General features: G+C 40.6%; 1 protein-coding gene across 1 annotated transcript; it reads right to left on the reverse strand.

The window, feature by feature from the left end:
- Nucleotides 1-1057: 1057 nt before the first annotated feature.
- Nucleotides 1058-9080, reverse strand: LOC131997664 (cilia- and flagella-associated protein 251-like). Its single transcript, XM_059368878.1, has 4 exons — nt 9034-9080; nt 7349-7483; nt 6181-7084; nt 1058-1132 (listed from the first exon to the last, which is right to left on the reverse strand). The coding sequence occupies exons 1-4, from the start codon at nt 9078-9080 to the stop codon at nt 1058-1060; spliced, it is 1161 nt and encodes a 386-aa protein (XP_059224861.1).
- Nucleotides 9081-10896: the final 1816 nt, after the last annotated feature.

Below are 10896 nucleotides of genomic sequence, written 5' to 3' on the forward strand. Positions count from 1 at the left end.
AAAGGTTACAATAAAAGTTGGGACATCTAAGGAAAATGGATTAATTTTAGTTTGAAGGTTATTTTAGTAAGATTAGCTAGTTGTGCATGTATGCATGGGTTATATATGAGATATATTCTCTCCTCATTTTAGTTGTTGTAAGTTGTGTAGTCTTAGCATATGTAGTTGTTTCCTAACAAGAGAGTGTGAGAGAGAGAGATTCCGATATATTCTCTCTTCATTGTGGTCATTGTACGTATGCATTTGTTTTCTCGTATAAGTGTGTGTGTGTGAGAGAGAGAGAGCTTCCGATATCTATGTATCTATCTCTTCGTAATGAGCGAGAGTGTTGTTCATACAATTGGTGTCTTAACTCTTTAATCTCTCTGTTTTACTCATTAGCATTATGCTATGCTAAAACATTGTTGTGTTGACAGCAGAGATCTTAGGGTCCCCATACACGTGCAGTGTTTGAAGTCTTTTTTTGACAACAAAGGTCTATTACACTTATAGTGAAAGCTGTACAAGACGAACTTTAGAAGTTATTTCGATCAACTAGTTTAGAGTGAATGGGGCTTAGCAACTTTAAGCTATGCTTGCAAGCAAGTCCGTACAGTTTTCACTGCACTTGTGCAGGGGCCCCAAGTGCTCTTTTTTTAATCATAGGTTAAGATAAAATTGTCTTTAGAAGAGTTTTTTTTTTGTAATTTTCTACCCAAAAGTCTTTGTTGATTTAAAAATGCCCCCATTGCGTTAAATAGGAAGCATTTTGGGTATTTTTATTATTTGCCTTTAACAAATAGGAGGCCTATGCCTTAAAATAATCGTTAATATGAAAACCTTTCACAAATCCCTTTAGGCTTGCTTGAAGATGATGATTAATTAAAAGTTTATGATTTATGCCACAGATTCTTTTTGGATGGTGGATTCTTTTAGACTTTTATAAATGAAATATAAAATTTCAATCTCAGTCGCTATGTTCATTTGCATTTAAATTTAAAATGTGCCAAGCAAGACAATAAAAGCAATAACGATGACGACAACGACAACGACAAAGACGACAAGACACGTGAAATGCTTAGCTTGCCATATTGCTGTCTGCCTTTGTTGTGGTTGTCGAGTGATGATGGTGACGTTTTCCATTGCCTGTTAGCTGGGTTTAAAGTGAAATGTGTTGTTGGTGCTTGAAACAATTAATTAATTGTTTTGATGTACACATTTCATAATTATGTTTTATTTTTATTTTTGGCATATTTTCTTATGTTTTGGCGGTGGCACTTTGTCATTCTAACCTTGAAGCGAAATTAATTAGCAATCCACCCCCCTAGAACAATACCAACCAAATATGGCCATTAATGAAGGAGTAGCTGCTTAGGCTAATACCAAAGAAAAACCATTACATGGTTCACAGAGATTTGTATTTTGCCTTATAGCAATGAAAAATAAAATGGGAAGAGTTCTCGCCAAATGTCTTCGCCAGCAAAGGATCTTAAGATGATAATACACATCTTAAATTAAAATAGAAAAATTATTACAAAGGCTAGAGTATAAAAAAAGAAAAACAAAAAATAGCACACAATTTAACATTGTCTTCTTATTTTAAGAGAAAAGTTCACCCTAAGCCTAAGGCAGATTTGAAGAAAAAATTAATTGTCTCCCTTGGATTTTGTTTTTTTTTTCATATGATTAGCTAGGCCAGCAGAGTATTATCTGGAATGAAAATCTACGGTCCCCTTTCTTAATGATGATTGTTGTGTTCACTTCTGTTATCAGTTACGGCCTAAATAATGGCGAGAGAAATTCATTTACTTAGAGGCCTTTGAGCTGATTAAAAACCAGGAAAATTAGTGTAAAGGCTAATTTAGATTTTCCTTAAACACGAAATAATACTTTTACAAAATATAAGATTTTATGCAAATTTTGAATTTCATATTTCTATAGAAAATTTCAATAAAAATATAGCCAGTCTGCTTGGATTTGATTTTCATACAAATATTGAAAGTTTTCTATTTTGCTAAAAATGCTGCCAAAATATAAATTTTATAGAAAAGGATTATGAATTGCTATGCTATTGGAACTATGTCAGCTTATGAACCAATTCGGGTCATAGTAGGCTTGGATGTTGTAGACCATAGTAGATACCATTGTGCAAAATTTCAACCAAATCGGATAAGAATTACGCCCTCTAGAAGCTCAAGAAGTAAAATCGAGAGATGGGTTTATATGAGAGCTATATCAGGGAATGAGGAACGCGGTGAGGAACGCAGTGGGGAACAAAGTAGAGGACGAAGTGAGAAACGATGTGAGGAATGAAGTGAGGAACGAAGTGAGGATCAAAGACGGAATCAGGAACTTCGTAGGGAATGGTGTAGAGTAAGAGTAAGGGTGTTAGGATGGGAAACGATGCAGGGAACGACATGAGGAGTGGAATTGCGAGGGGAGTAGAGAGGCTGTAGGAGAAGGATTGGAGAGCGAGGAATGAAGCGAGGAACAAAGCGAGGAATGAAGCGAGGAACAAAGGGTGGAACGAAGTGAGTTAGCGGAAAAGGGGTTTGGAGAGAGGAATAGGGAACGAAGTGGGGAAGGAAATGAACAAAGAAGTGTGGAATGAAGTGTGCAACGAAGTGTGGAACGAATTGAGAAAGAAAGTGTGGAACGAAGTGTGGAACGAAGTGTGAAACGAAGTGTGAACAGAGTAGAGGACGAAGTGAGAAACGATATGAGGAATGAAGTGAGGAACGAAGTGAGGATCAAAGACGGAATCAGGAACTTCGTAGGGAATGGTGTAGAGTAAGAGTAAGGGTGTTAGAATGGGAAACGATGCAGGGAACGACATGAGGAGTGGAATTGCGAGAGGAGTAGAGAGGCTGTAGGAGAAGGATTGGAGAGCGAGGAATGAAGCGAGGAACAAAGCGAGGAATGAAGCGAGGAACAAAGTGTGGAACGAAGTGAGTTAGAGGAAAAGGGGTTTGGAGAGAGGAATAGGGAACGAAGTGGGGAAGGAAATGAACAAAGAAGTGTGGAACGAAGTGTGAAACGAAATGTGGAACGAAGTGTGGAACGAAGTGTGAAACGAAGTGTGGAACGAAGTGTGGATCGAAGTGTGGAACGAAGTGTGGAACGAAGTGTGGAACGAAGTGTGGAAGGAAGTATGGAACGGAGTGAGGAAGTGTGCAGGAATCGGAGTGACGAAGTGTGGAACGAAGTGTGGAACGAAGTGTTGAACGAAGTGTGAAACGAGTGAGAAACGAAATTTGAAACTAACAGAGAAAAAAAATCCGAAATATCAGAGGTTATAGAAAAAGTCATTGTGGCATATTGGATAAGAATTACGTTCTCTAGAGTCCCAAGAATTATAATCGGGACATCGGTTTTTCCAAATCAATAGCGTTCGTCTGGAAGTGTGGAACGAAGTGTGAAACGAAGTGTGGAACGAAGTGTGGAACGAAGTGTGGAACGAAGTGTGGAACGAAGTGTGGAACGAAGTATGGAACGAAGTGAGGAAGTTTGCAGGAATCGGAGTGACGAAGTGTGAAACGAGTGAGAAACGAAATTTGAAACTAATAGAGAAAAAAAAACCAAAATATTAGAGGTTATAGAAAAAGTCATTGTGGCATATTGGATAAGAATTACGTTCTCTAGAGTCTCAAGAATTATAATCGGGACATCGGTTTTTCAAAATCAATAGCGTTCGTCTTTGGACCAAAAAAGTGACTTGTGCAAAATTTTATGAAAATCGGGAAACAAATGCGACCTGTACTTTTATAACAAGAATACATGGACAGACAGACGGCCATAGCTAAATCGAATCAGGAAGAGATTCTAAGCCAATCGGCATACTTATCGATGGGTCTAGCTCCAACTTAGCGTTGCAAACAAATACACAAAGTTATAATACTTGCAACCACAATGGTGGTGTAGGGTATAAACAGAATTCTGTTTACAGCCCCAGTAAACAGCATTCTGCATATACACATTGAAACTTAAACTCTTCTAATAAAGCTGCCACTTATACCATATGAACATACTAAAAAAACTCACCATAATTATTATTTAATATTTACAAATATTTCAATAGCATTGCAGCAACAACAACAATGACAGCATTAAGCTCAATTGTCTATAAGAAGAAGAATTTAGGATAACATATTTGAAAATATTGCAATAAATATAAATTAAGAGTATTTGCTATTGCCTACTCTCTCAATTAACCTCACTTGGCATACAGTTGCACATAAACATCACACACTCGTGCGTTCTACCACTCGTGTAGACAATATTTACGGCCCATTGAGTTTGTAATGAGTTTTAGTTGGAACTTAAAACCAAAAAAAAAAACACAATGCTAAATAAATTATCAATTAAAATAGAAAATGTTTAATATATTTGTATATGTATATTAAATTTATAAAATCTCATTTATGAGCTGCATTTTGTGCAGCAAAATATTGAAAATTATGCATGGATATATTGAAAAGGCTGCCCCCTCTTCGCCACAGGCAAAAGAGAGAAGGGTAGAAATCATTTTGCCATAAATGCAGTGGTTTTAGAGCTGCCCTTGCGGTTTCCCAGGGTTTGTAATAAACAGATTATAAAGCCGACCGACCATAGTTAATGTAAATGAAAAATTTCCCCTGTTTTATATTAGCTATATGGGCAGGCAGCCCAAAAAAACCACAATAGACCATCATGGTTTTCTTGCAATGCTGTAGATAGCAAGATAGGCAAAATGAAATATTTCGAGTTTTTCATTTATTGTAATATGAAGGTTTGTACTTTTAGCATGCTATGCATTTCTAGCAAATCTTGTTTGGTATTTACAGTTCAGTTCACGGAAAACATATTTTTTTTTCAATTTATTTGAAGAGGAAATTAGAAATAGGTTAGATGAAAACATGTAAAAGCGTGCTAAGTTCGGTCGGGCCGAATCTTGAGAACCCACCACCATGGATTGGGACAAAAATTTCGGCTTGTTTGGGCTCATGAAGTCAAATCGGGAGATCGGTTTATATGGGAGCTATATCATGTTATAGACCGATTTGGACCGTACTTGGCACAGTTATTGGACGTCATAACAGAACACCGCATGTAAAATTTCTGCCATATCGAACAAAAATTGCGGCTTCCAGGGGCTCAAGAAGTCAAATCGGGGGATCGGTTTATATGGGAGCATTATCTGGTTATAGACCGATGTGGACCGGACTTGGCTTAGTTGTAGGACGTCATAACAGAACACCGCATGCTAAATTTCAGCCAAATCGGACAAAAATTGCGTCTTCCAGGGGCTCAAAAATTCAAATCGCGAGATCTGTTTATATGGGAGCTATATCCAAATCTGATCCGATATGGCCCATTTGCAATCCCCAATGACCTACATCAATATTAAGTATCTGTGTAAAATTTCAAGCGGCTAGCTTTACACGTTCGACCGCTATCGTGATTTCGACAGACGGACGGACGGACGGACATGGCTATATCGACTCAGAGCGCCGAGACGACCAAGAATATATATCCACTACGAGGTCTTAGACGAATATTTCGAGGTGTTACAAATAGTATGACTAAATTAGTATACCCCCTTCCTAAGGTGGTGGGTATTATAACATATATCTTGAGTATTTCATATAGTTTGCATTTTTAGGGAAATCTTGCTTGGACCCCATTTGGCAGTTCACGGAAAATATTTTTATACCCACCACCATAGAATAGGGGGTATATTCATTTGCAACACATCGAGGTATCCGTTTCCGACCCTACAAAGTATATATTCTTGATCATCGTAAAATTCTAAGATTTAGCGATGACCGTGTGTGTCCGCCTTTTGTAATCACGCTACTGCCTTCCAAAATTTAAATATTGAGCTGAAATTTGGCACAGACCCATATTATTTCCATAAGTTCGTAAATGGGCCATATCGGACCATATTTGGATAAAGCTTCCCTATAGCCCGATCTGCTGATTTAGGGTCTTATGCCCATAAAAACTGAATATTTCGTCGCATTACGCTGATATTTGAAGCAGTAAGTTGTACTAGGGCCCCCGGCGCGCGGCCCTATTATGGTCTTTATCGGGTCATATTTGCTTATAGCTCCCATATAGCACGATCTGACGCTTTAGGGTCTTAAGTCCCCGATTTCGCTTAATTTGAAAAAGGGAGTTGTTTTAAGTTGTGGACCGATCGGGATAATATGGGAAATATACACTGGGACAATATACACTGCGTTCCTCACTGCGTTCCTCCTCACTGCGTTCCTCCTCACTGCGTTCCTCCTCACTGCGTTCCTCCTCACTGCGTTCCTCCTCACTGCGTTCCTCCTCACTGCGTTCCTCCGCACTGCGTTCCTCCTCACTGCGTTCCTCCTCACTGCGTTCCTCCTCAATGCGTTCCTCCTCACTGCGTTCCTCCTCACTGCGTTCCTCCTCACTGCGTTCCTCCTCACTGCGTTCCTCCTCACTGCGTTCCTCCTCACTGCGTTCCTCCTCACTGCGTTCCTCCTCACTGCGTTCCTCCTCACTGCGTTCCTCCTCACTGCGTTCCTCCTCACTGCGTTCCTCCTCACTGCGTTCCTCCTCACTGCGTTCCTCCTCACTGCGTTCCTCCTCACTGCGTTCCTCCTCACTGCGTTCCTCCTCACTGCGTTCCTCCTCACTGCGTTCCTCCTCACTGCGTTCCTCCTCACTGCGTTCCTCCTCACTGCGTTCCTCCTCATTGCGTTCCTCCTCACTGCGTTCCTCCTCACTGCGTTCCTCCTCACTGCGTTCCTCCTCACTGCGTTCCTCCTCACTGCGTTCCTCCTCACTGCGTTCCTCCTCACTGCGTTCCTCCTCACTGCGTTCCTCCTCACTGCGTTCCTCCTCACTGCGTTCCTCCTCACTGCGTTCCTCCTCACTGCGTTCCTCCTCACTGCGTTCCTCCTCACTGCGTTCCTCCTCACTGCGTTCCTCCTCACTGCGTTCCTCCTCACTGCGTTCCTCCTCACTGCGTTCCTCCTCACTGCGTTCCTCCTCACGGCGTTCCTCCTCACGGCGTTCCTCCTCACGGCGTTCCTCCTCACTGCGTTCCTCCTCACTGCGTTCCTCACTACTTTCCCCACTTCGTTCCCCCCTTCATTCTTCTTTCAATTCCCAATTCCATTATCCAATCCTCCTCCTACAGCCTCTGTATTCCCCTCGCAATTCCACTCCTCACATCGTTTCCTGCATCTTTTCCCATCCCATCACCCTTAACCTTACTCTACACCACTACTTTTGACGTTCCCGATTCCGTCTTTTGCTCCGTTTTCTACTCGGTTCCTACTCCCTTCATTCTTCTGATCAATAATCCCTTTTCTAACTACAATTTTTACTTTGTGAGTAATCACTTCCCTACTCTGTTACCAACTCTGTTACCAGCTCTGTTACCAAATCTGTTACCAACTCTGTTACCAACTCTGTTACCGACTCCGTTACCAACTCTGTTACCAACTCTGCTACCAACTCTGTTACTAACTCTGTTACCAACTCCCTTCTCTACTCCACTCGCTACGTTGTTCCAGTGTTCTACTACGTTTTTTACTTCATTCCTACTTTTGTTCGCTTCTCCCTTAATCCTTCCGATCAATACTCCGTTTCCTTCTCCAATTCCCATACTTCCATATTCCCATCCCTACATACTTCTCTATTCCACTCCCTACATCGTTCCCCATTTCGTTCGACCCTTTTTCTATGCTTCCTTCTTTAGTGCCCTCGCTTCATTCTTCTGATCCATTTTCCGTTTCCTACTACAATTTTTACTCTGTTCCCTATTTCCTAATTTACTCCCTTTCCTACTCTGTATACTACTATTCAGCACTCTCTTCTCTACCCCACTCGCTGCGCCGTTCCAGATTGCGTGTCCTACTCCATTTTCTACTTCCTTCCTGCTTCCGTTCCCTTCTCCCACAATTCTTCTGATAAATACTCCGTTTTCTACTCCTATTCCCATGCTTCCATATTCCGTTCCCTAAAGCCTTCTCTACCCCACTCCCTACGGCGTTCCCGATTCCGCCTTCTACTTCGATTTCTACTCCCTTCAACTTCCCGTTGCCTTCCCCCTTCATTCTTTCTATCCATACTCCGTTTCCTACTCCAATTTCTATACTCCCATTCTTACACCCTTCTCTACTCCACTCCCTACTTCGTTCCACATATGGTTTGCACTTCTTCAATACTCCCTTTTCTATTCCACTACGTCTTTCTCGATTCTACGCCTTTCCCGATTCCGTCTTCTACTCCGTTTTTACTCCCTTTCTACTTTCGTTCCCTACTCCCTTTATTCATACTCCGTTCCCTACTCCGTTTCATATTCCCATATCTACACCCTTCTCTCCTCCTATCTCTACTCCACTCCCTAGGACGTTCCCCACTGTTTTCCCCATTTCATTCAGCACACCCTTCTTTACTCCCTTCTCCACTCCACTCTCTACGGTGTTCCCGATTCCGTCTTCTACTTCGTTTCTTACTCAAATTTCTATACCTTCATACTCCCATCCTTACATCCTTCTCTACTCCACTCACTAGGAGTAGAGTAGGAGTGGAGCCCTACGCCGTTCCCCACTGCGTTCCACATTTGATTTGCCACTTCTTCTATACTTCCTTCTCTATTCCACTTTCTACGCCGTTCCCGTTTTCGTTTTCTGTTCTCCTCCTTCAATCTTTCTACCTATACTCAGCTTCCTACTCCATTCCTTACTTCCTTCCTACTTTGTTTCCCACTCCCTTTCGTAGTCTGCATCTATTTCGTCCCCAGTCCATATATTCTTGCTACTCTGTGCCGATAATGTCCGCGCCCCTTGGTTCTTCATTTATCGGGCTATTGTTTTTTTTTCGTACTCACACATATCCTACATTGTTTTTACTCCGCAACTACTTCGTTTCCCCCACGTTTCTACTCTACACAGTTTCTACCCCATATCTACTTTATTTCCTACTCCATCCCTAGTCCATCCATTTTTTGTTTTTTTGCACACTTCATTTAAAACTTAACCACCGAAATTTCAAAAATTTTCTTTTCGGTTCACACAGCGAACTACCTACCTAGCCTTTGTGAGCAGATTTGTGTTAAAATCTTCTTCATGTGTCATATTAGTTACCTAGTGTGTAAGTGAATCCAAGTATTGAATGGCCTGAGAGCATTTGAATGTGTGAGTGTTTGCATATGATATTTAAATGCAAATTTGAATATTTTTCCTCAGTTTATCCTCTTTGGATGCCTTATCTGAGACCGGCCTATGTTTGTGAATACTAATTTGGAATATTGTTACAAAAACCTTGGGCGGCTCCGTTTCTCAATAAAAGGATTTGAATTTTGCGTAAAGGGTCTCTTTTTTGCTTTGCTTAGAACTCAGAAATTTTAGCTATGTTTGTGGCGGTGCCATTTTGCTTGTCGCAGTCAACCCACATGTGTTTCCCTCATCTTAGCTGTAGTTTATGTAAATTTTATTATAAGCCTCTCTGTAAGGCTTTTAGGCGGGGGGCGGTTGTGGTTAATGGTTGGGTAAGAGGGGTAAAAGGTAGCTAACCACCGAAGTTGGTGTAATTCCTTTGTATTTTTCACCTGTAGCAGCTTTTGTTGGGGCTTTGTTAAGACAAACAAAATCTGCTGATTTATTTAGACGGCATGTGGCTGTGAATCACTGAGGATAATGTACGAATCACTACATGGTGAGGGTATACAACGAATTTATTTTAGAGTACAACCGGTTTGACTTTATCAAAAGCAAGGGGACATTAATGACTTTAGCACATTTTGAACGATTAAGTTTGCTTTAGTTTAGAATATTTCTAAATATAAAAGGCCTATAAAATCCTTTTTTAAGTTTTTGTCTCTAATTAAAAGAAGAGAGAGACATGTTGACCTACTATTATAGGGTACCTTAGCAAAAGAGCAACTTCATAAAATTTTCATTATCAACTTTTAGGGGAGCACCGAGCAACATGACTCCTCCAGCCAGCATCATCGCGATAACAAAGCAACAAAATCTCCATTAAAAAAAAAGAGGAAAAAAAAGACGACTAACAACAATGATGAAAAATTGTGGTAATGCTGGCCCATGTCACAGCATGTTCTTCTCGACTCATTTGTAAGAAGAAGTACTACTTGATTTGCCAGTACTACGACACAAACCAGCAACTAACTCAACACTAATACTCGTACACAGTCATAAACACACATTCCAGAGAGTAGATACGTGTTTAGAACATAAATTGTGAATGTGAAAACTTTTTGTAGCCATAACGCTAGTGCAGGCATTCAGTAACCACTCCCTCCCCATGGGAAATGAAAGTACAAAGTTTGCACACGAACGTAACTTGACGATTGTGAATCAATGCTGGCTAAACCATTGTGTTTAATGGGCCCTAACGTTTTTGGGCGAAAGAATAGGAATTATTGAGACCAGGCTATTGAAATTGATAAGAAAATAGAAATTGTAGAAGTAGTTTAAAGTTAGTTGGAAATTTATAAAGGTCACTAAAGGTTGCATTACATATTGACAAGATTTTCTTACGATAATGCCCCTGTTCCTTAGTGGAATGTTCAGGGGCAAAGTTTGCAATTTGCAATGCCTAAATTGTGGCAAGTCAAAGGCCATATCGGATGAAAAATAAATATTTACGTTTTATCTACATCTGGATCTATTTTTATGAAATTTTGTGCACATACTGGGACTTCAAATAAAACACCACAATCTAAATTTTGTAGTAGCTACCAACATTGTAGCTACTACGGCCTTGAAATCCCATGTCTGATGAAAGTTATACATGGGAGCTATATCTAGATCTAATCCGATTTTGTTGCCATTAGACCAAACAAGTAAGAGCGTGCTAAGTTCGGCCGGGCCGAATCTTATATACCCTCCACCATGGTTCGCATTTGTCGAGTTCTATGCGCTGTATCTC

The sequence above is a fragment of the Stomoxys calcitrans genome, chromosome 5, assembly GCF_963082655.1.
Source record: "Stomoxys calcitrans chromosome 5, idStoCalc2.1, whole genome shotgun sequence".
Lineage (NCBI taxonomy): Eukaryota > Metazoa > Arthropoda > Insecta > Diptera > Muscidae > Stomoxys > Stomoxys calcitrans.

Bases quoted from the DNA above. Each gene is read 5' to 3' on its own strand.
- LOC131997664 (XM_059368878.1), bottom strand. From the start codon at position 9,080: ATGACACATGAAGAAGATTTTAACACAAATCTGCTCACAAAGGCTAG. The intron at 7,484-9,033 runs GTAGGTAGTTCG...GGAGTAGAGAAG, and splicing joins AATCTGCTCACAAAGGCTAG to GGAGTTGGTAACAGAGTTAG. The intron at 1,133-6,180 runs GTATATTTCCCA...CTTTAAACCCAG, and splicing joins GCAGTGTATATTGTCCCAGT to CTAACAGGCAATGGAAAACG.